This window comes from Saccopteryx bilineata, chromosome 5 (assembly GCF_036850765.1).
Source record: "Saccopteryx bilineata isolate mSacBil1 chromosome 5, mSacBil1_pri_phased_curated, whole genome shotgun sequence".
In the NCBI taxonomy this organism is placed as follows: Eukaryota; Metazoa; Chordata; class Mammalia; order Chiroptera; family Emballonuridae; genus Saccopteryx; species Saccopteryx bilineata.
The window spans coordinates 256456066-256481694 of NC_089494.1; the positions used below are offsets into that span (position 1 = coordinate 256456066).

The 25629-nt window shown below is 43.1% G+C and overlaps 1 protein-coding gene across 9 annotated transcripts in view; it reads left to right on the forward strand.

Moving 5' to 3' along the window:
• Positions 1-25629, forward strand: part of PROM1 (prominin 1) — an 86614-nt gene that overhangs the window by 11758 nt on the left and 49227 nt on the right. For all 9 annotated transcript variants that reach the window (XM_066280292.1, XM_066280293.1, XM_066280299.1 and 6 more), the window contains exon 3: positions 22675-22730. In XM_066280292.1, coding sequence (XP_066136389.1) covers positions 22675-22730 — 56 coding nt within the window. The remainder of the gene's footprint in view (positions 1-22674; positions 22731-25629) is intronic.

Here is a 25629-nt window from a genome sequence, read left to right on the forward strand (position 1 = left end):
TACATTCAGGAATTTGAGCAACTCAGCCCTTTATGAGCTAGTTTATACCTAGCTTTCTAGGTGCAGAAGCAGAGGCCTAAATGATGCAGGTTGAGGCAGGGGCTTGTAAGATATGACCTGGAGGGCAGTGAGGTTAGAGCCCTGCGTGTCCGGGGGGTTGCAAGGCCACGAGTCTGGGAAGAAGCCGGCAGGCAGATGGCAGAGAGGCTTGGGAATGTCATGCCAGCGCCTCTGCACAGGATATTGCAAAGAGCGGGGAGTGGGCATTACCTGAAACCTCGACCAGGCCTGTAGGAAGCGGCCATGGGAGGTATATGTTGTCCACAGAGCCGGTTCCTGGAAAGTCTCGCATACACCGGGGCACTAGCAGTCTAGCTTAGTGCTATCCAGGTGTGGGTTTTGGACCAACAACATCAGCATGACATGGGAGCTTGTCAGAAATGCAGATTCTTAGGTCCCATCCCATACCTACTAAAGTGGGGTCCTTTTTAAATTTAAAAGATATTTAACTTTTTATGTTGAAGTATGATGTGCATACAGAAAAGGGTACTTAAGCCTACAGCTTGATGACTTCTTACAAGTTGCACACATTTGTCTGAGTAGCCTCCAGATCATGCGACAGAGCAAGTTTATAGAAGATTCTCTTATTTCCTTAGAGCCTTCTATGATTTTATGTTCACTGTCCCTCACTCTTCCCAAGGGTAACCCTCTCCTGATGGTCAATAGATGATTTTATACCTAGAGAACACAGCATATACTCTGTTTTCTGGCTTCTTTTACTCCACATTTTATTTGTGAGATTCATTCATATTGTTGCAAATATTTGTTCTTATTATTGTATACTATTCTATCACGTGAACATAGTATAATTTATTTATCCATCCTGCTGGATTGGCATTTGAGAGGTTTCCAGCTAGAGTCTGTTTTAGTCAGCTTGGGATGCTATAACAAAATCCCACAGACCATGTGGCTTAAACAACAGATTGCGTATTTCTTATAGTTCTGGAACCTAGAAGTCCATGATCAAGGTGCCACCTGGTTTGGTGTGAGTCCTCTGTCTAGTTTGCAGATGGCTGCCTTCCGAGATCAGGCGCGTTCGGGGTGGTATGGCCGTAGACGCTTAACGATGGCTGCCTTCCTACTTACTTGGCAGAGAGAGGCCTCTGGTCTCTTCCTCTTAGAGGGGCACTAATCCCATATGAGGACTCCACCCTCATGACTTCATCTAAACCTCTTTATCATTCCCTCCCAAGGACTCACCTCCAAATGCCATCACTGGTGGTTAGGGATTCAACATGAATTTGGGAGGAGACACAAACATTTGCTCTATGGACGGGTCATTATGCATAGTGCTGCAATGAAGACTTCTGTATGTGTCTTTTGGTGACTGAATATACCAACCAAATCCTTTAAACATTTTTTTTTATTATTGAGAAGAGTCTTATGAGTCCTCATGCACCCATCAGCCAAGTGTCAGCAACTTTCAAGGCCAGTCTTGCTCTATTTCTTCCTCTCCCCACTCCTCCAACACATCCCCTTCATTTTAAGCAAATCCCAGTCTTCATTCATCTGTAAATATTTCAGTGTGTGCCTCTAAAAATAGACAAAATGCTATTATACTATAAAAAGTTAACAATAGTTCTTTAATATAATCAAATATTCAGGAAGTGTTCAGATTTCCTAGTTGTCTCATAAATGCAGTTTTTTAAAAATTGAGACCTATATAATGCCCATACATCGCAGTTTATTTGTTGAAGAACCTGGTTACTTTTCCTGTAGCGTTTCCTACAGATTGTACTTTGCTGATTGTCTCCTTATGATGTTCTTAACATTCTCCTCTGCCGTCTGTACTTCCCGGGAACTTGTACTTAGAAAGATCAGCGGCACGTTCATTTCAGGTCAAAACAATTCATTAGCAGTATTGCACATTTGTGTCAGGAGTCATCTATCTGCTTGTCTCTCTTTTTGTAATGGCAACAACATCATTGACAATCATTGAACATTCATTTACTCATTCATCCATTCGTAACAGGTCCAACTTTTTCAAAATTATTCACAAACACTCAAATACATTGATACTCTTTAAGAAAAAAAAAAATGAGATCCTTTGCATATTCCATAACTTGAATTTTTCGTTTAGCATTTGTTATCTGTGGACATCCCTCCATGTGTGTTCCGATAAGGATGCTGACTAAAACACACAGGTTTTTAGCAAGGAGCCTAAAACATTCTTTCACCAATCTTTTCGCGTGGGGCCAAGAACTGAAATTATTTTTATTATGAGTTAATTGTTTGAAGTTTTATGACTAGTGTTTTTGACATAAACAGCACACACCCAACACGCATCCTCTCTATTTTTGGTTTCTTTGTTTTAATTTCTTTGAAGCAGAGCAAAACACTTGGAGCTCAGAGTTCTAGATCCGTAGTGTGATGTTTTCTCGCCAGGTTTCATGGTTTACTCGCACGTAACTTCATCCAATTGACTGACTTTTAATGAGTCTTAGTAGAATGTTTGACTTAGTTTTCAATGCTCATTCTTTTTATCTTCTTATTTCCTCAGCTGGTGTAAATTTACATACATAAAAAGGCAGAAGAAGCGTGGGAGCAAACCCAGTGTTATGGGCTGAACTGCCTGCTCCCCACCAAAATTCACGTGTTGAAGTCTTAACCCCCCATGCCTCTGAATGTGGTCATGTTAGGAGATGCGATTATGGCAAATGCAGTTAATTGAGATGAGGTCATACTGGCATAGAGGGGGCCCTTAATATGACATGACTAGTGTCACAGAAGGGAGAATTTGGAGACACATACAGACACAGGGAAGACTGGAGTTCCACCACAGGCCAGGACATGACCAGAGTCTAGGTGAGCTCTAGAACAGATCCTTCCTTAGGGCCTTCAGAGGGAGCATGGCTCTGTCCACACCTTGATCTTGGACTTTGTGCCCCCAGAATTGTGAGACAATAAATTTCTGTTGTTTAAGCCACTCCAGTTGTGAAACTTTGTTACAACAGATCCAGCAAACTAATCCATCCAGGAAGTGCACAAGTAAACAGAAGATGAGTGCAGAGGGCCGGTGGCACCCGGCAAAGGTGTGGCCATCTCGCCCAATGGAGGACTGTGCACAGCCATGTTTTCTGAAGGAAGGAACTGTTGGCCCAGTCCCCTGGTCAGCTGGAAAGTGGGGTTCAGCTCCCAGAGTCTTTGCTGTCCATTTGTACATCAGAGTCACGCCCTCCATTCATTGAACTGAGAGATTCAACTGCATGTGCTGAAGAGTCAAAGGAATGAGAAATAAATAGTATAAGTGACTTTTCCCCCACTTTTTACAACTATGTCATGTAGTCATTCATCAACACTTAAAAGAAAAACTGCCACTGCTTAGGGCTTGAGACAAGATTGTTCAGGAAATTTCACAGATAATTCCTGGGTTTTGTTTTGTTTGCCGCAGCCCCTGCCTGGCTTGAGGATCGAACTTCTTCTCAAGATCGGACACCTCGTTCTGTCACCTCTTGTCCTTCACTTGCCTCCTGGCAAACTGTTCTTTCTTAAAACTTTCCTCACATGATAGTATTCTGCAAACATGGCCCCTCATCTCTTTGTTGTCTGTGCTGTTTCTGTTTTATTTATACAGTGTTACTTTTGCAGTGCCTTTTTAATAATTTGCAGTTTTAGCTTATAAACTTATTAATGTCAGCCATGCTTGACACATCAGAGAGCCTTCAGAGTTGCTAGCTTTTAAGTTAACATTTTTGAACTTTTAAAGATATTGACTCTTCTATTCCTCCAAATTTCTTTCTCTAGTCGCTCAACAAAGGTTGAGTATTTGCCATGTGTGCTTTCCTGAAATACCGGTGGCACAAATACACCACTGAGCTTCCAATAGTAACACTCTTGGGGCCGTGAGCCTTTCTAGAGTATGCAGCTCTGCTTTTAAATTTTCTTTTAAAATGTCCCTTATTGGTAGGTTTTCAATTACTTTTTATTTCTCTATTGTTAGCTGTCAATGCATCTCTGCTGTCTTCATATCCCAATGCTTCATGTTACACACTTCACCATACACAGTATTTAGGGAGTTGCTGTGGGAAGTTCCATTTTTTCCTGTAGAATTCAAAGTGCATGGAGTTTGTGATAACTATTTATATTTCAGGGACTTGACATTTTATTTCCAAGATTACTTCTTTTTTTTTTAACTTTTATGGCAAAACTCAAGCTTATACTATTTTAGTCAACAAGATTCCCAGACTTAACAGTAATTAAATACCTGTGAGAACTCAGGGGCAAGGAACAGCTGTGACGTGAGGACTATCTTGAGGGTCTTCACATTAAAGGTAACAAGGGCTCCTGTGGATGACTGAACTGAGAGGAATCAGTTTTGAATTAAATCCATGTCATCATATGAGTCCAATTACCGTACATACATTGCTTTCATCTCAATAGTTATTAAAACAATTTAAAACTTTTTATTTTTAATTTTTAAAATTGATTGATTTTTAGAGAAAGGAAAAGAGAGAGAGACTGATTTGTGTTCCACTTATTTGCGCATGCATTGGTTGATTCATATGTGCCTTGACCAAGGGTAGAACCTACAACCTTGGCATGTTGAGACAGTGCTCTGAGCAACTGAGCTAGCTGGCCAGGGCTAAGTTATTTTATTTTTAAATATAAAAGCAATATATGTACATAAAAGGCAAATAACATTGAAAGGTAATGATTGTTAACAAAATTTTGATGTAACCATTTATTCATTCATTCATTCATTCCTCCACTGGATACTGGTGAGTGCTTTCCAAGAGCCAGGCTCTGTTCTCGGCTCTGGGGAACAAACATCCACAAAGTCTTTTATACACACACGTGCACACGTACACATGCACGTGCACATTTTTTTCCCTAATGGAATTATTTAACCTGCTCTTCTGTCTCTTGCTTTTAAAACTCAGCCAAGCTGATAGATTATTCTAGACACCCATTTCACTTGTCTTTAATTTCACATAGTGCCAAGAAGTACAGAGAAAAACAATCCATAAAATATCCGTAGTGTATTTATTCTCCCAGAGTGAAGATGTAGTGAGGTTGTTTTAAATAAAAGAAAGAAAACATCAGTGACAAAAATTGGAATCCACATTTCAATTTTCCTGATCCTGTTTTCTCTCCTGCCTTCCCTCCTTCCCTTAGCCACAGAAGATTGTATTCTCTCCTGCATGTGTTTAAGTTCTCACTCTGTATGAAGAGAGCATTGTTTTCTATTTTTTTTTAACTCACTGTTACTTTTTGGTTTCTATCCATGTTGAAACCCATGGGTGCTAACCCCTTCATTTGAGCTGTGCTCTCTTGTCCCATCTTATGAGTAAGCCACATTGTGTTTATCCCATTTCCTAGCAATAGTATTTTAGTTCTTTTCCCTTATCTCTGTCACTGCTACATACTGTTCCAGCGATTAGTCAATGCATTTATTTGGTATATTGGTGGATATTTGGGTTTCCAGGTTTTTTTCAAACACTGTTACAAAGACCACTCTTCAATGTGTAGCTTTGTGTAGTTGGGCAAGTACAACCAGTAGGAGGAATCCTAGAAAAGGAATTACAGTAGCCAGTGGTATGTGCATTCGGAATTGTGATTGATTTACCTAATTGCTTCCTCATATCTGCACCAATTTGTACTCCCAGTATTGAGATGAAAATGCTTGTTTTCCATATGTTTTTTCAATGCTGGTTATTTAACACTTTTTATCATTGCCAATTTGACATGTTATGGGGACAAAACCGTGTTAATATTTGTGTGTCTTTAATCACAAGTGAGTCATACCTTTCCTCCATTTCTATTTCTTTTTTCAAAGAAACTTCCTGTCCTTGTCTTTGCTCATTTTTTTTCAGTTGAATTATTGGTATTTTTCACTTTGATTTTTAAAGTAACTCAACAAATTGAAAATACTTAATCCTTTGAACAGGCAACATGCTTACATCATTCAGAAGATAAAAATACAGAACGACATGCATGGGACTCAGTTCCCTTCTTGGTCCTCAGCCACCCAACCGCTGTTCTCAGGTTCCGTGTTTGTGTGACTCTTCAGATACATTTTCCACAGCAAAATGTGTATATGGTCTTCTCTCCACAAATGACCATCTGTTATATCTATTATTTGATATGTGACTTTCTTTTAAAACATAAAACTTGGTCCTTGTTTTATATTAGTACATAAAGAGCTTCCTTAATCTTTTTTTATTGCTGCATCATAGTTCGTTACTTATTAACTGGTTTCCACTGTTTTGCTGTTACAAGCACTGTTATAAGTAACCTTAGTTATTTCACAAATGTGCACATGTGGATGTAGGATACAGTCCTAGAAATAGAGTCGCTGGGTCAATTTATAATTTTGTGAATTTATACTTTTAATAGGTATTGTCTAGTGGCACTCTATAATGATTGACCCAATTTAATCCTACAATGGCAATGCAGCAATATCTCACTGAATTGTGTCCAGTGTCCTGTGAGGTGGACATCATCTCTATATTATATACATGGAAATACAGGCTCATAGAGAGGAACTCACTAAGCCAGGGTCACACAGCTTCTCAGTGGGCAGAGCAGGAATTTGAATTCAGAGCTGTCTGATTTCAATATTATTCTCATTTCATGTATGCTCTTTAAACGGGGCTATTGCATGATACCTCATAGTGGGATTGAACAGTGCACCTCATGAAAAATGCTTTGTAAGTTCTTCTACTTCCCAGAAGTATAGAAAGAAAAACACATAGAATGATTATAAACATTTGGTGTAAAGGTTCAGTCCAGGTATTACTCAGCGGATCTTACACCACTTACAAGGTGCCTTTGCAGACCCTGTACTGCTTGTTTTATACATAAGTCTCTCCACTGGGACAGACTGGGCTCCCGCATTAAGGGGTGGCCTTCACCGGGTCTGATTAGGCCTTCGAATAAAATGTTATGTTCATTTTGTTCAGTCTGTCTTTAGTAATTCTTCCCTTCTACATCTGGAAATGTATTTAATTTTGTTTCTAAACTTTTTGATTTAAACATTTGGTTATCTCATACATCCATGTATTTACTGTTAAGAATTTGACTTTTAATTTATTTGATGGACTTCTTTTCCTAAGGCACTTGTGAATTTAAGTCCCAGAATATAGTAAGACAAAAATTTTGGTTATAGTCTACATTCATCTCAAATTTTACCTTTTTTTATTTTTCTATTTTTCTGAAGTGAGAAGCAGGGAGGCAGAGAGACAGACTCCCACATGCGCCCCACCAGGATCCACCCAGCATGTCCACCAGGGGGCAATGCTCTGCCCATCTGGGACATTGCTCCGTTGCAAGTGGAGCCCTTTTAGCGCCTGAAGCAGAGGTCATGGAGCCGCTCTCAGCACTCGCGCCAACTTTGCTCCAATGGAGCCTTGGCTGCAGGAGAGTAAGAGAGAGATAGAGAGAAAGGAGAGGAAAAGGGTGAAGAAGTATATGGGCACTGCAGTGAGTGGGCACTCGGGGATTCCCCACAGTGAGTGGGCACCCGGGGATTCCCTGCAGCGAGTGGGCACCCGGGGATACCCCTCGGTGGGTGGGCACCGGGAATACCCCACGGTGGGTGGCACCCGGGATACCCTGCGTGGCGGGGATTTGCATTTCTTTAAAGAGCCATTCCAAATATGACTTGTGCAATAGAAATAAAGCTGAGTAGAAATGAATATCTATCCTGAAATGTAAGTTAATAGTGACTTCAGAAGTGAGTGCCTCCTAAGAACTGCATTGCGATAACAGGGAGCAGACCTGTCTTCTTAAAGACCAGTTTGCTCTCAGATAAATCCAGATGTTCTATGGTGCGGTGTCTGTCCAATCTACCCACTTCTCTTAGTTGGGACGGCCCTCCTAGCTGAGGCTGCCCAACACCTGGACCATTGCAGTGCTCTCCTAACTTATACAGACGATGGGGAAGGGGATACATAGTAGACTCCTAACAATTACAATGGTGGCCCCAGCGGGCTCCCTGCTCTTCCTGGAACATGCCACACGATCTCCTGCCTCAGACCCTTAGCATCTGACTGTTTCCTTTACTTGGAACCTGCATGGCTTATTGTCATTTGAGTCTTTCCTCAAATGTCATCTCAGAAAGAGTGGCTCTGGTGACACTATTGGATTCAGTACCCCTCTCCTCACTCCCTTACCTTGTTTCTTTTTCTTCATAGCACATATCGTGGCATTATAGTAAATATATGCTTGTCTTGCTTGTCAGACACTATACATCTCGAGCGTTGGGACTGTATTTTCTTGTCCTCAGCAGTGTGACCCTGGAGCCTGGAACTGGGCAGTGCCCAATCAGTATTGTTGTGTGCATTTGTGGGTACACTCAAACACCCCATGTGCTCACTGTGCTGCAGTCACACTGGCCTTTTAGCTCTCAGGAACTCTCCAAGCTCCTTCCCGATACCAGTGCCTTTGCACGTGCTGTGCCTTCCGTCTCTCTATGTTCTGTGTCCTCTCAGTGGGTGGCTAGCCCCTTTGTATCCCCACATCCCCGCCTAGGTTTCCTCCTCAGATGGTGGGCTTCCCTTATAAAACGTAGCAAGCTGCCTCCTCACTTCTTCTCGAACTCAGTGCCCTCCATCTTACTCTCAGAGCCCCTCATCTTCACAATGTCGGCACCCACAGCCCTGCATTTGAAACATCTCCTGTCTCCCTTTCCCACTGTGATTCTCTTCTGATGAAATCCCAATCTCCTGGCACCATTTGCTGGTTACTGCAATGTCTCATTGCCAAGTCAGAGCACCTGATCGCCCCTTAGAAAAGACTGCTGTCGTGCCTACGGGACTCCCTTTAAATGTATGTCCATAGGCCTCCAGGACACTCTCACTCGGACCTGTTTCTCAACAAGTCCCCTTTCCCACTTACTTGCACTCTTTCTCTTCTCAGATTTCTACCCTCAGCCCTCCCCTGCCAGCCAGTGGCCTCATACTTCAAGGAGGAATGGATGGAGTCACTTGGAAACGGGCTCATCTCTCCCTGTGTTTATTTCCAGTTTCTCTCCAGGGCTAGTCATCTGTTTAGAATTCTTTTCCTCAGCTAAAGTTATTAACCAAAAGATATAATCCTTTTTTAAAGTTTTTAAAAGAATTATCAACTTTCCAGAAGGTCTTGGAATGGTTTATGTCACCACCGATAATGTGTTGGGCATTTTAAAAACAATCAGTTGCAAGGGATATAATCACATCTCCTTATTTTAGTATACATCTTGGTTACTAGTGAGATTGGTTGTTTTCCTTCTGCTGTTTTCCTTTCTGAGGAGTTTGTCTATATAAAGAAAAAGCGTTCTGCTTGGTCATGTCGCAGTTTCTGTATGTTTGGTATTGATTCTGTGACGTTCTTGGTTCTTTACACAGAAACTGTTTGCTAATCTGTTTAACGTGGATTGGCACTAGGCCATGTGGTTTTGAAGAGTGTGTCCTCCAGAGAAGATCATCTAGTCAGAAATACTCATCCAGAGTTATACTTCCATTTTACAGATGAGGACACTGAGGCCCAGAGGTGGGAAGCTTGTTCATTTAAGGCCTTACAGCCAAATACCAGCTGCTAGGAGAAGACAGGAAAGAAGAGGAGGGGAGGTGTAGTCTGGGAAGTGTTTTCAGCGCACAGTGTGGTCTCTGTTGATGGGAATTGGATTTCTGCTGCGTGGAGCATAGTAGGAGCTTTCGTTGAATAAACACTCTCTTGTTGACCAAGAAAGCAAACTATTCAATCATTTTTTGTAGTGTCATTTATTGCAAACATAACAGACATACTTTTATTTATTTTCATTTTACAGGTAGTGTGTGTTAATATAAAAGACACAGAAACAAGTAAAAAGGATCCATTCTCCACCCAAAGATAACCTGTGTTTACATTTTGTTCTATTGCTTTTCAGAATTTTCCCCCTAGGCCAAAGATTATTTTTGGTATTGATTTTATGTAGCTAAAAGCACACTGTGTCCCCATATAAAATGTAAGCAGAAAAGCATGACCTGGAAGAAAAACAGAAGCTATTTACCAACTGGTCTGGGTATGCAGATTATCTAAGACTGTGCTTAAGAGTTTAATAATTTTTTTATTATGATTAATGAGACTAGAAAAAACATATAAAAGGTTACCCATGTAAAAGCCAGATGAAATTAAAAACTTAGTGCCATAAGACAGTTGGATTTTCTCTGATGTTTATGATACCCCACTGGAACGGCTGGGGTTTTCAAGTTCAACAACATGGTGATTTCGGATGCTGGTTTAGTTTGTAAGAGGCCTGATTTCTCAGCCCTGCCCCCTTTGGGGCTTGCTAAGGAAGCTGAGGGGAGGGACGTGCGGGAACTTCTTAAAACAAAAAAGGAGACGAAGTTTCTTAAGAATAGTACCATGTTTGTGTTTCTAGATTTAATTTTTTTACTTCAAGGAAAATATTCTGGCCTAGAAGAATGTTACTTTTTGAGAGCTCATCTAGCTGTCTTGTTTAGGACATGCATGTTTTCCTAAACATTTGTTGCCAATGCATAGCACTGGGGTAGAGATTATGGAATTTTTACGGAAGAGAAGACATTTTCTACCTTAAGGAATAGACAGTCTCTGGATGGGAAGACAAAATGTAATTACGGAGAATAACGAGTCCAGGGAACATGTAAGCCAGGATAATTCCACGTCACATGTGAGTGATGAGCTGTGAGGGTTTAGCAAAGTGGGAAGTCAGGTGAGAACCACAGGTCTTAGCTTAGAAGGATAGTGAGAGTTTGGGTAGATGCGAGAATAGCATTAGCAAGTCTCAGAGTGGTCATGAGCAAGTTAGGTCCTGTTCGGGGGACCAGGAAAGAGATCTTGTTGGAATGGAGGGGAATATCATAGTAACCACCTATGTATTGCTTAATGTGTGCTGGGCATCTTGTTCAAAGCTTTTCACGTATTATTTCTTCATTGACGGGTATTATTACCTTCATTTTACAGATGAGAAAAATTGAGACCCAGGGATGTTAAACAGATTACCAAGGTTCAGATCTGGAATCTAAACTCAGGATCACCTGACTTAAGGTGGCTATTTAATTTCAAGAGTAAAAGGGAGCACTGGTCATGATTAGGCCAGAACAGCAGGTTCTGTCTGGACAGCCAAGGCTATCTGGGCGACCCTAGGTAGAGGATTGATCACTCTAACCCCAAAGCCAGGGCTTGCTTTGATTTCAATAGGAAGGAGAGGGTCACATCATAGATATTTTTAAAGATAACCAATGGAGGTGGTATAAAAGAGGTTGTAGGATCATTAACTTGACCACACTGAATAAAACAGAAGGGAGTAGAAGAGACATGAGAACCCAAGAGAATAATTAGTAGGGGGCTTTATTAAAAGTAGGTTAGATGTTATGAAGATAAATCTATCTAGGTGGTAGACTCCTAGGGAAGTAAGACTTCCCATAAATTGTTTACAATGAAAAATTTCAAACCTACCCCAAACTGGAAAAAATAATACAATGAATTCCTATATGAGAGTCGCTTGGATGGAAAAAATTACCTGATTTTGTTTTGTTTCATCTATCTTCTTTCTTTTTTCTTGAGATTTTTCTTTGCTGGAACATTTAAAGCAAACTCAGACATAATATAATTTCACCTTCCAACTCAATGTGAATTTCTAAAGAATATGGACATTTCTTACAATCTATTCTACAGCGTCATTACAAACTACCAAAATGGGTAGGGATTCTAAGTTTTTGCTATTGATTCCTATTATTAAGATTAATATCCACATTTTCCCAGTTATATTTTTTTACTGATTCTTTTTTCCCTCCTTGAATCAGAATCCCAATAAAGAAAAAAGAAACAAAAACACTGTGACTACCTAAAACTGAGTCCAAAAGTTTTGAACATAATAAGCAGTACAAAAGGTTGACTGGCTAACCAGGTATTGGAAGGAGAGTTTGGAAAAAACAGTGTAGAAAAGTTTACAGAGAAAGTTGGGAAGAAATCCAGGAACATTTTCCTTCCACATTTTTATTTTCAACCATTTGAAATCTTTTACAATTTTATAAGAACAGTATAAATGAATGCCTTCATTTTGTTTACCTAGACTCATCCGTTGTTGATATTTCGGACCGCAGAACATTTCAGCATGCATCTCATAAAGACAAGCCATTTCCCTACATGAGCCTGAACAAGGACGCCACTCAAAACATTTAACATCAGGGCAACATTTTTATTTAACATATAAAATTGATGTTTATGTGTCTCTAAATTTATTAATCTTCATACTTTTTATTCCCTAGATCTAATATTTAGTCAAGAATCCTGCTTTGACTGTATCAATGTAGTCTCTTCTAATATAGAACGGTTCCCCAGCCTTGTCTTTCTATCTTTATAACATGCAAAAAAAAGTTTTTGAAGAACCTAAGCCACTTTTTTTCCAAAAATAAATGCTTCCCAATTATGAATTTATCATGATTTCTCATGATTAGACTCAAAAAAATTTGGTCAGGGGTATTACATAAATGCCGTTCCGCTCAGTGGATCATATCAGGAGGTTATTGTTGTTAATTTGTTCCTTTATTGGTGGAATTAAGTTAGATGGCTTGGTTACGGTGGTGTGCTCCAGATATTTCCATATCCTGTCCTCTTCCCCAACAGTCATTTGCATAGTGCTTTCAGCATCCATAGATTATTCTTGCCTTAATAAATCATTGCGATGGCGGTTATAAAATGTAGTGTTCTACCATTTCTTTTCCACTCATTAGTGGGCTTTCTGCTGGATCAGGAGCATTCTGGCACCCACATGTTATAGGACTGGGGAAACCCTCACAGGCTACTGTCTCCCAAGGGTTCAGTGGTGATTTGTGAGTGGCCTGAATGAAGCTCAAGGATTTGGATTCCGTGAGAGTTCAGTGAATGTGTTTCTCACCTCCCAGCCTTATCTTCTTACCTGCCATTAATAGATGTTTCACCAGTATTTATCTTAGACAAAAAAGACCAGAGATCTATCTTTTCATAAATTACTGCTACAGCTTCCATCACCTCCAGCATCACCAGCACCTCCTCCTCCTCACCTCCACACCACTTGGGGCATTTAATTTGTGTTAAGTACTGTTCCAAGTAGTTTACACATATTTTTTACATTGCTTAGTATATCTTGCAAAGGTGATATTATTTCTCCATTTTAAAGGTGAATGGAAGGATAGAGTATTAAGCCAGTGGCCCAAGGCACCGTGCATGCTTACGGGTGGCAAGTCTGGACCTGGAATCCGAATCCTCACAGGCTTGCAAAGTGGAAAGAGCTGGCCCTCAGCATGAAAACCATCCTGAGTTTGCACTTTGCCTCACCATTCATTAACTGCACGATCCCCTGCAGCTCACCAACCTTTCTGAGCCCCAGCTTCCTCCTTTGGGGATGGGAAGGTCACTGCTTTCCCTTCAGGAATTCTGGGAGGAGTCTGTGAGATAGCCACTTCATGTCATTTATATTCTTTTTGATAAGCTCACAAGTAGCAATTTGCTCCACTTGACAGATGAAGACAGTGAGGTCCAGAGAGTTTCTATAATGTGGCCCATATACACACTAGTCACATAGCCTCTAAGTCCTTGAGGCAGCCTCTTTCACTTTTTAGAATCTGACTGATCCTAAAACCCATGGCTTTCCTGCTCTACCACACTGCCTAAAGCACTGAGGTCCTTGGGTGATTCTTGGTGCCCATTTAATTCTCTTCTGTTTTCTTTCCTTTTCTTCTAAAGTACTCTGAAAATGCAAGGGGGTGAATAAAATCTGTATGTTGGAGACTTAAGTTAGAGCAGAACAAGTTATTAAAATTCTTACAGAATTGTCATTGAACTAGTAAATGGTTTAAAAAAATAAGGTTACTTTAAGGAGAGTAGAGCCCTCTTGTTCAACATGATTATGACTGACTGGTGATTAGTTAAGGGTAGTAAATTTGGAGAATTCTAAAAATTATACGTACTTTTCTTAAGCATTTTATTTTAACCTGAAGTATAAATGTAAATCTCCTCAACAATCGTTTTAAACGTTTTTGTTGAAAGTTCTAACATCTGAATTATCTCTGAGCCTGGTTCTATTGTATTCTTCTTTAACCATTGTCATTTTCTTCTTGTGTGTGTGTCTTGTAATTTTTTACTGAATGCTGGACACCATCTGTAGAAACTGGGTGAACAGTCTTTACACGTGGAAATGGACATGCCTCCTCTCCTCTCAGGCTGTTAGTGTGGGAGGTTGAGTCCCTCTGGTTAGCATTTGAGCTGGATGGAGTCAGTTTGTTGCCATCATCACCTTCACTGTACCAGGGATTTAAACTCAGTAACTGCATTCACCCTGTTTGTAGTGCAGAGCCCCGCACTCTGTTCTCAGTGTTCCTGCTTCACCCTAAACTTTCAGCAGTCCCTACTCACCTGTGCTGCAGAGCCACATGCCTCTCCCATGCTCCTGCTCCTTCCCTCATGGTGGAGGTGCTTGTCATTTGGTGCCAGGCTCAGGGTGGGAGGCAGCAGGGGTCCAGCCTCAGGCTTAGGCAGGACCTGTGCCGTTGAGCCTGGGGGAGGAGGTGGAGTTTCTCAGTGTCCCCATACTCCCTCCCAGAGGCAGCCAGCCCCTTGCCTGGAATCGGTGTTGGTCTTGGGGAGGGGAGAGTTTTCTGCACTGATCACAATGGCGGCATGCCTCTGTTTTCCTGCCCAGAAGCGGAAGGGTTTTGCTTTCACCCTGTTCCCTACTAGCGCTCTTTGGAATCAATTGCTTTGCAGCCTCAGCTCTTGGGTGGGCCCCGGAAAAGCCACAATGTCACTTGTTATCTGGATAGTTCTCCTTGCTGGTGGGAGGAACATTGCTTTGCTGGTGCGTGTGAGTCTCCCGATAGGAATTTTCCCGGCAACACAACTTTCGTGATTTCCAGTTTGGATTTTATTCACATACCAGGAATTTGTGGCGTAAACTTAGGCTGATTTTTCCTTCTAGTTTGTCCTCGTTTTCTCTCTGAGTTTTTTGACTTGCCTCCCCTACATTAATCCAACAACCCAGAGAGTTTTAAAAACTCTTCACTGAGTTTTTAAAAACATTCAACGTAGAATTCATATAAATAACAACTTTTGCTGTTTTTGCTCATGTTTTATCTCTTTGCATAGTATTTAAGTAAATTGTGTAATTGCATCAAGTACAGCCAACAGAAAGCAGCTTGAGAGCAAGCACAGAGACGGGGAGAGCGCCCTGCTCGGCTGGCCCAGGGGCTGGACACTGGTTGGTGCAGTATTAACATTACACTAGAGCCACTAGAGCATCTGGCCTGAGCCAGACACTTCTTGGGACAAAACTAGGCTTTTCTAGATCTTAAATACATCATTATTTCTTTTCTAATGATTATTAACTGGACAGCATCTAAATTTTTGCAGATTTCAGTCTCATTTTTTCAGGCTTTTTTTTTTTCTTCTTTTTAAATGATGAATACTGAAAGCTGAATTACTGTAAATATGGCTCCAGGTCACATAGCTGACATAACGTGCTGTAAACTCTGATTCACACTTATAGGAAGTGGGATTTTTAATCTGATATATGTGAAGGACTATGTCTTTGTTGTTGTTGTTGTTTTGTGGTGGGGGGACTGGGAGGGAGTAGAAAAGTATGCCAATAAGTTCCTTGTTTAGAAAACTTTATTCTTTTAAAAATTAAAAATGAGCTCAAAGTATACACAAAAATAAGTGTCCCCCTTCACTCTGCTCCTCATCCCACTCTCTCTTCCCCTTTGTGGAGGAGGTGACTGTCCGAGCTGAGCCTTCTGTCACACAAAGAACAGAGTAAGGTCTGGCTGATTCAGTCTCACAGGCGTGTGTGTGAGATCACAGGACCTGCGACAGACCAAAAAAAATGTGGTGCCAACCCCGCATTCCTTTCAAAGTCCCCAGCGGGGGACAAAGGCTCTGACTGGGATTACACTGTTCAGGAATGTTTTAGGGGGGGAAAGCAAACAGCATGGGAACCCACAGAGAATCCACAGATCTTCTGGCCGTGTTCCCTGCCCCTCTCCCTGATTCATCAATGGTGGCAATACAGCTGCCCCCACTGTCCCAGGGCCCCTGACCCAGGGCCCGGGGTCCCCCCCCAGCCCCTGCTGCCACTAGGGAGGTTGTGGGGCCCTGAGCCCTGATGGGACCTGCCAGGTCAGTGATTCCAAGCTCCACAAGACCCCAGAGGTCTCCCTTCCCAGCAACTTGGGTGCCTGCTTCCCCTGAAAGAGTCGGGAATGGCTTAAGGGCCAACCAGGCCAGTAACAGACTCAGCTGCTTACCGTACAGGTGAACTAACAACCCAGTGCACAGACTGGTGCAGACACGTGGCGGGGAAAAAACCACGAGGACCAGACTGGTCCCAGATTTTTCACAAGAATAGCTTTCTGTGCTGCGTTTTCCCCGAGCACTCTCTCTGAAAGAATCTGCTTGCTTGTTAATACTGGTACAAGGCCGTATGTGTCAGGGTGCCAGTCCTTCTGGAAGAAGCGGCTCTGGTCACGTAAAGGAGGCCCACACATTCACATGTGACCGCTGTCATGAGGGCGTAAAGCACATCGAGGGTGTCTGGATTGCATTTAGATAAAGGAAAGGGGCTCTCCCTCCAGACTACTTGGTTATATACTTGGAGGCAGGGGGAATAAATTTGATAAACTTTTGATAAATTCTAATAAACTCAACTTGTCTTATCAAAGTCTGAAGCATCTTTTTTTATTATTATTATTAAAAACCAAACCAAAGAGTTATGTTCATGGAGGCTTTGAACTGTAGGATGAAAGGTTCCGTGGCCCTGGCCAATTGACTCAGTGGTAGAACGCCAGCCCGGTGTGTTCCAGATTGGATTCCTGAATCCTGGTCAGGGTGCAGAAGCAACCATCTGCTTATCCCCCCCCCCCCTTTCTCCCTTCTCTCTCTTCCCCTCCCGGAGCCATGGCTCAGTTGGAGCAAGTTGGCCCCAGGTGCAGAGGGTGGTTCCATGGCCTCGCCTCAGGCACTAAAATAGCTCGGTTGCCAAGCAATGGCCTTATATGGGCAGAGAGCATCGTCCAGTAGGGGTCTTGCTAGATGGATCCTGGTTGGGGCACATGTGGGAGTCTGTCTCTCTGTCCACTTCTCACTTAAGAAAAATTTAAAAATTTACACCCCCCCCCAAAAAAATGAAGGGCTTCTTGAGACTGTAGAGTGCAGGAAGGTGGCTGCGTGAAGTGCTTGCGAAAAATGCACATGCTGAGGCGCTAGCTTCCGACAGACTCACCGCAGCCACTCCAGCAGGAAATACGCTCCTGGGCGTTCTGTGAACTCCAGGACCTCAGTCGCATCATTTGTGTCTCCAAAATCACTTCATGCTCAGCCTCCCCCACATCAGTTACAGGAAAACGTGAGCCGAGGAGAGGCCAGATGGGGTTCATCTCGGTGGCACAGGACAGCGAGCGCTCCTAATCAAACGAGGCTGCTGGGAGATGGGCCGGCTCAGCGCACACATCGGAGAGGAGACACTCAGCCTCAGGAGTGACACACTAACTTAGCTCTGTCGTTTCATTCGCCTGCTTTTTAACTTGGCACACACCACACGTGGGTCAGTTTGGGAGTGTGGTTAAGGGCCACCATTCAAGATTAGTTGTCCTCATAGACTTTCAGTGTGGTCTCTGTCTCTGCACACTCATTGGGTCCCAAATGTGGCCCTTCGCTTGGCAGGGGGCTCAGGTTGTCCGGAGTGGACGCTGATGACGGTGAGTCTTCCTGATCTTGTGGGACAGGGCTGCTCAGATGTGCTCTGCTCTCACACGTTCACTGGGCATCACTGTTCTGTGGGTAACAGCGGCTTTGGCAGAGTCGTGGCTTAGCTCTCTGTGTCCACTGGGCCAGGCTGTAGTTCCCTGTGATCTGATGAAATGCTAAGCTAGGTGTTGCTGAGGAAGTATTTTGTAGATGTGGTTAACGCCTCTAATTAGTTAACTTAAAAAGTTAACTAATTAGAGGCGTGAAGAGGATTGCTTTTAATAGTGTGCACGGGCTTCAGCCAATCAGTGAAAAGGTCTTAAGAACAAAAACTGAGATTTCCGGAGGAAGAAGAGGTTCTGCCTCGAGATTGGAGCATCAACTCCTGCCCGAATGTCCAGCCTGCCTGCCCTAAAGGTTTCATCCTTGCAATTCCTTAAAATGAATCTTTCTCTATGTACCTCTCTCTGCCCTATCTCTGGCTATAGCTTCGGTCTCCATCTCTGTCTCTTATTGGTTCTGTCCTTTGGAGAACCCTGACGAGCAGTGATTCCAGGGTCTGAGTTTTAGGGTGGGGATGGGTGTTTTGTTGGAGAAAAGCCTAGTCCTCTCCCCATTCCAATCACGGAAGCATCAAATAGACCTGATCCACTGGTAGCTTCAGGCAGAATCTGTGATCACCGAGAGCTTGCTCGGAAATACCCATGCTGTGTGTAGATGGTGTGACTCTATCAGCCGAGGACGCCATTATCATCGACCCTGAGCTTGTGGCTTGCAGCCTGACCTGTGGTGGCGCAGTGGATAAAGCGTCGACCTGGAAATGCTGAGGTCACCGGTTCGAAACCGTGGGCTTGCCTGGTCAAGGCACATATGGGAGTTGATGCTTCCTGCTCCTTCCCCCCCCCTTCTCTATCTCTGTCTCTCTCTCTCCTTTCTAAAAATGAATAAATAAAATTAAAAAATTAAAAAAAGAAAAAAGCTTGTGGCTTGCAGACAGGGCATTTGGCCCAAGTCAACCTTTAAATAAGTGAGGATTCTCCTTTTACCATAGATCAGGGGTCGGGAACCTATGGCTCACGAGCCAGATGTGGCTCTTTTGATGGCTGCATCTGGCTCACAGACAAATCTTTAATAAAAATAATAATAATGTTAAAAATATAAAACATTCTCATGTATTACAATCCATTCATTTCCTACCGCTCATGTTCATGGTTGTGGTGGCTGGAGCCAATCACAGCTGTCCTTCAGGACAACACCAAATTTTTATTGGATAATGTGTAACGTAACACAGGTCATTGTATGGCTCTCACGGAATTACATTTTAAAATATGTGGCGTTCATGGCTCTCAGCCAAAAAGGTTCCCGAGCCCTGGTATAGATGCTTTCTTATCTCACCTCCATTCTAGCCAGAGGACTCAGAGTCAGCAGAGGACTCTGGCTTCTCATCAAAGGATGGACTAACAGGTGTGTACTGATACACCTTAAGTTAAAATAAAATGTCCAAAACATGATTTCCTGCCTTTTTTTTCCCACCTAACCTCTCAGCTATCAGAACTGATTATACCTACTACGCTGAGGCAGTTCGGTTTAAACATTTTCATGCAGGAATTGGCTCCCTAAACATTTTTCTTGGCACGTGGTAAAAACTAAGTCAAATTATCCACACAACCAGAAATCCCCCAGATTTGTTTGCATTAATGAGATGCATTTCTGTCAAGGAGCAATTTTTCGTGCGGAAATCTGAATCAGGAATTTCTAAAGCATGAAGACAAAACCCAGTACATCTCAACCAATGAAGGAAGACTGGGAATTACCCGTTTGTCCCAGATTCCCTCTGGGACCTCTGGGGAAAGGGCTGGCGGCCCCGCACCAACCACGCAAATGTTCATGTTTCCACCGGGAAACTCGGCGTCTTGGTTTGAGTCTTTCCTCTCCTCCAGAGAGAGCAGCCGGCCCTGGCGGTGGGCCTCCCGGCCAGTCTGTGCCGTTCTGCGCACACACGTCTTGGAGAAGGTACCAGGATCTCCAGTCAGTTTAGTCCTAATCCTTTTTTATGCACGTTTCCCAAATTAGCACTGTGATCTGAGCATTTCTTTAAATATTTTGGCAGTGGGGACAGGCTTAAATCTGTGGTTTGACATGGTTAAGGAATGTCTTTAGTAGATTAGGGAAATTCAGTTGGTGGCGAAGCTCCTGAGCGGCGGATGGACAGTTAGGACGAGCCTGTGCACGGCTCTGAAGCTTTGTGGAGCCTCGGATGAGAGCAGGTGGGAAGAGGGTTTGTCCAAGCTCCCACTGCATTGCATTTTCCAGTGATCTTTTTCTGGGTTCAAATGCCTTTTCATGCATTCTCTTGTATGAGTACAGGATTTCAATCTTTTAAGAAGTTATCTCTTAAAATCTCACGTTGCCTTACGACCAGCCTGTTGGCTTCACCAAGTCTCCGTCTGCTGTGGAATGTGTGTGTGTGTGTGTGTGTGTGTGTGTGTGCGCGCGCGCATCCTCTCCTGGGAGAAACGAGTTATCCTTTGTCTGGTCAAAGCTGGCGGGATGGGCCACAGGTGGAGGGCACATGCAGCAGAAATATGTTGGTGGTCTCCATTGCTAGAGCATTTTTAATACAAGTAAGTGACATTGTTTGTTATGACAAACAAGCCCAAATTTTAGTAAAAAAAAATTGCTAATGTCTCACTGCGTACCCAATGTCTATGCGGTGACATAAAGGGGTCTAGGCCCTGACCACCCCCTTGGGCTTCAGAATTTTCCACCGGATCCTCTATATTTGGGTGGGAAATGGGTAAAGAGGGTGGGAGTCTGGTGGGAGGTTTCAGAAGCCAGGCCTGGAAGCGGTGTGTGCATGCACCTCTGCCCACGTGTCCCTGGCCAGAACTCGGGTCCCAGCACCCCACCTTACTGCCAGGGGGCTGCGGAGTCGAGCAGCGGGCCCAGGAAAATGAGGCGACACCCGGGTTGTGCTGAGCGCTCACACTCTGGGCCACACGCTGGAGGACTGCGAGGGGCAGAGCACTGAGGGCTGAGCAGTACCAGAGTGGAGGCGAAGGATGACGCTGTTTCATGCTAGTGTGTTAGCTACCAGGCACCGCCCCCGACGCTTCTCACACGGGCTCCTCCGCACCTGTGTCCGACCGGCCCACCCGGAACCCGCTGCTTTCTGCCTGCGCGGTCCGCACTTCCTCGGGAGCTGTCAGGCAGCCCCCGCCTCCGGCTGTGGCCACCCACCCCTGTCCCCGCAGGAGCGTGGTCTAAACGGGGGAGTTATCAGGTTTAATTTTAAGAGCCCATGGAAAGTCTTTTGTGCCTGGAAAGAAAAAATAAGAATTGTGTACTCATTAATATAATATTTAATTTATTATAAAGTTATACATTTAGAAGCCTAGTTTGTAGAAGTTTCTCAATTGAACTTGAACTTCACTTTCTTTTATTCTAAAACTAACAGTTCTGGTAAAAATGTGCGCAGTCTCTTTTTTCTTTTTTGATGAGTGGAGATTTAATGCACAAATTAACAGATGAAGGCGTTTTAGTACAGAGAGCCTCCCCACCGTGTGAGTTTAAGATGTTGTCACTGAAGGTCAGAGACACACTGTGGGTGTCCCCTCAAAGAGACACCGAACACTGTTGATGCTTTTAGTTAATCACATTTCCAAGTAAATACTTTAAGTGGCCTGGAGGGCCGACTCTGTGTGTGTGTGTGTGTGTGTGTGTGTGTTTAATTTTTATTAATTAGAGTTCTGAGCACACAGAACAAATCTAACCTGACAGGGGGGAAAAATGATTCATTCTCTAAGGTTTGTTCCTAAAGAAAACCTGTTCTGTATATTATAATATTTCATTTTAGTGTTTAACAACATAATGCTTCTAAGGCTGGAACTTAATTTTAGGCTTAATTTGAATAAAGAGACAAGAAAACATCAGGTAGAGAAAAGCAAGAGACGAAATAAAATAACCTGAATATAAAACTTGACTGAGACTTTTTTTTTTTAAAAAAAGCCTTTAAAATAACAACAACAAAATAAAACCCCTAAAGTCAGAATACTATTGGCAGAAAAAATAAAGTTAACACTGACATAACAAATTCAGACAAGGCCATCTCCCCGTCAGGACACCAGGGATCATGTTATTACTAGGTTGCTGAACCCAAATGAGAGGTGGCTCCGAACCTCGGTGAGAGATTGAAAACGCCCCAAGGGAACTGGCACGTTCCGGGAAAGTCCGTTCTGTGTCCCCGGAATGTCAGGGTTTTTATGCAGTGTTTGGAGATGAGACGGGAGGGATGTTTGGGGCCATTCGAAACTCTTGGGTTAGGTTCATGGTAAGATCCCTTTCATTTGTAAAATATTACATAAAGGTGACATCGTTCAAGAATAAATTGCATTTGTGTTTCCAAGTAATGAAGAACGAGCAATTTCAGTGCCACACTGTATTAGTGATTTTAATGAAGTGCATGTGGTTTGCTGAAATATTAAGGTGGATTGTGAGAAACTGAAGCTCTAAAAAAATGGCAACCTTCTAATTCTGCCACCGGCCGGACGGTAAGTCGAAAGTATTGGCCTTGCAGCCTGTGCTGGCGGCTAAGCGTCCCATTAGCTCAATTATTTACCATGGGACACCGCTAAAGGCATTCTAAGGGAAAAATTTTTGCAGCAATACAGGCCTCCCTTAACCCTTCGAGTAGTGAGTTTTTTCTTAACCCTTTGAATGAGAACATACATGAACGTTCGTACTACTCAAAGGGTTAAGAAACAAGAAAATGAAAACGCTAATAAAAATTTAAATATATATAGATATACAAAAAAACAAGAATAAAATTCTAAAAATACAGTCATAGATACAGTATAATAATTTGTGAACATATATAGACTTATTTTCTAAATATACATTTTATACATTTACTGAAAAAGTAATTTTGCTATTGTTTTGTGACTTTTTCCTCAGATATTTTAAGAAATGTAATCCAAAAGAAGCTTGACCTCTCAGCTGAATATGAGAAGGTAATTTTTTGATGCATTTGTTATTAAAATAAGTATGAGCAAATTTTGACCGACTTGAAAGTAAATCTTTAAACAACTGGTTATTTAATGGCTGGCTTTAGTAACGTTTTTGACTAAGAATTTTTATGGAATGTGGAAACACTATATACATCTCATTTGAACTATGGCAAAAATGGCAGGAAGAGGGTTTAAAGAGAAACATTCACCTTTCAAGTTGTATATTACTTAAAAACAAAAATTTCTTTAAAGGTAGTATTGTGCTACTTTTTTAGCTAAAGAAGGAGAATTCCCAGAGTTGACCCCTGAACAGTGTGGGGGTTGGGGTGCCATCTCCCACGCACTCAAAAATTCAGGTGTAACTTTTGACTCCCTAAAACCTTAATGACTAATAGATGTTAAACTAAAAAAAAAAAAAAAGAATCTGGAGGCATTGCTAGAAATAAATAACAAATAGTTATTTTTGGGTCTTGGAGTTTTCTGACTGGAACATGGCTAGGCAAAACCCAGAAGTTTTCCAAAAAAGAAAAAAGTTCCGAATAGTTATAGTAGTGTAACCCGTAAGTGGCTTGGTCACTAGGAACCTCCTCAGGGGACATTCTCCCAGCAGTCCCCAGGACCCACCATCTTTTCTATCCTGAGTGTCACTGCTAGTAGGAATGGCGAGTTTTCTCGTGATGACCTCCTGACTTAGTTTCCATGTGGTCGTGGTTCATCTCCACTCCATCCTCTCCGTTTAGATCTTCCCCATTCATTTCATTCCTCAGTCACTACCTTTCCCTTTCTTGAAGTTTCCCCTGGGGGCAGGCCCAGGGCTCGGGACCTGTTCCTGCTGCTTCTCACAGCCTCACTAATGTTAACGGTCAGGGGATATCGATTTGACACTCGCTAAGCATCAGGGCATCATCCCAGGTGGGTCTGTGATGTTTGCAAGCCTCCCTCCCTGTTTGTGAAAGGTAAGTGAATTAGTTCCACAGTCCCTCCCCCCCCCCCACCCCGCCCCAGAGCGCAAGGACCTGCTGCCTGGAGGACCGCGTTCTCCTTTCCAAGAGAGGAAAGTGTCTTTCTTCTGGGGCTCTCGGGAGGCATCTGGACGGGAAGCATGCAAGGTAGCCCTTGACCAGGACTGTCATCTGGGGCTCACCGGACTGCAGAGACGAGAATCATGCTGACGTGCATTGATTATGGCTTTATTGTTATTGATTGAGCATCACTCTGGCAGACTCTGGTCTAGGCGCTTCACGGGTGTTAACCCTCTAAACATACATTAAACCAGGGGTCCCCAAACTTTTTACACAGGGGGCCAGTTCACTGTCCCTCAGACCATTGGAGGGCCGGACTATAAAAAAAAAACTATGAACAAATCCCTATGCACACTGCACATATCTTATTTTAAAGTAAAAAAACAAAATGGGAACAAATATAACATTTAAAATAAAGAACAAGTAAATTTAAATCAACAAACTGACCAGTATTTCAATGGGAACTATGCTCCTCTCACTGACCACCAATGAAAGAGGTGCCCCTTCCGGAAGTGCGGTGGGGGCCAGATAAATGGCCTCAGGGGGCCGCATGTGGCCCGCGGGCCGTAGTTTGGGGACCCCTGCATTAAACAGTACATGCAAGGCACTTAGAACTGAACAATGCACAAAACATGTTGCTTCTCTCTGTTTCTCAGGTTCTCTTTGCAATAACCATATAAAGTAGGGTCTCTGCTCATCCCCCTTCTATTGCTAAGGTAGCCAAGGCTCCAAGAGGCATTGTACTAATAATGCCTTGACCTGACCCCGGAGAGTCTGATGTCGTTGGTCAGGATTGACTGGTTATTGATATTTCTCAAAAGGCCGCAGGGTGACGGTAATGGCAGTTAATTGGAAGAGGGAAGCGCAGTCAGTCAGTGGTGGAACCAGGATGCACGGATAATACCCTTGCTCCCGTATACAAGCAGCGTGGGCAGGGAGAAGGTGGAGACGCCCCCAGCTCCACCGAGGGGCCCACTGGTACCCAATCTAACGTGCCAGACTAGGCCGACATGAGGAGGGAAGATGGAACACAGCCAGCTGACTGGGGCAGCTCACAGGCCGTTCTGCCATGGTCGTCACCCGGCATGACCCGCCCGGGAGCCCAGGGCAGCTTTCCCAGACTTACCTGCCCAGAGCCACGAAGCAGGGCCATTGTGAAATCAGATTCCTGCTCTCACCTGAATCTCCCGACACTCACTTCAGGGGTGGGGCCTCAAGTCAGTGGTTTTAACACGCACTGTGAGATGCTCATGGTAGTGAGTTTGGGGACATCAAGCCTGTGGAGCCCTCACCCAGGAAGTGGTTCTGGGGTCACTCATCATATCCCATGTGCCCTGGGGGCAAAGGTCTCTGAAACCGCCCACGCCAGCATTTAGGATACCTCATTTAAAAGTTATTAATATCGCCCTGGTCGGATAGCTCAGTTGGTTAGAGCGTCATCCTGATGCACAGAAATTGCCGGTCCGGTCCCTGGTCAGGGCACGCACAGGAACAGATCAATGTTTCTGTCTCTCCTCTCCTTCCTCCTGCTCTTAAATCAATAAGTAAATTAAAAAAAAAATGAAGATTATTAATATCACAAACATTTTTCTGTCCCATCTGTGAAAATCTGCCATCTAAAACAATAGTTTCTAAAGTTGGATTTCTTAGACCAGATAATTAAAAAAAAGAAGTGGTCTGGGGAACGACGTAGAGCCACCTAATGTTGTTCAGCCACATAGGACATTTATGAGTCAACCGTGAGACTCTGTTCCCCTTCGTGCACATTTCAACTCCCTCCCTCCAAAAAGGATACTCTCATCAACTGAGCAGATTTCAGTTTATGGGAAACTTACTGCATATTTATTTTTCTCCTTCACTGAGACTTGGTCCATCCTCAT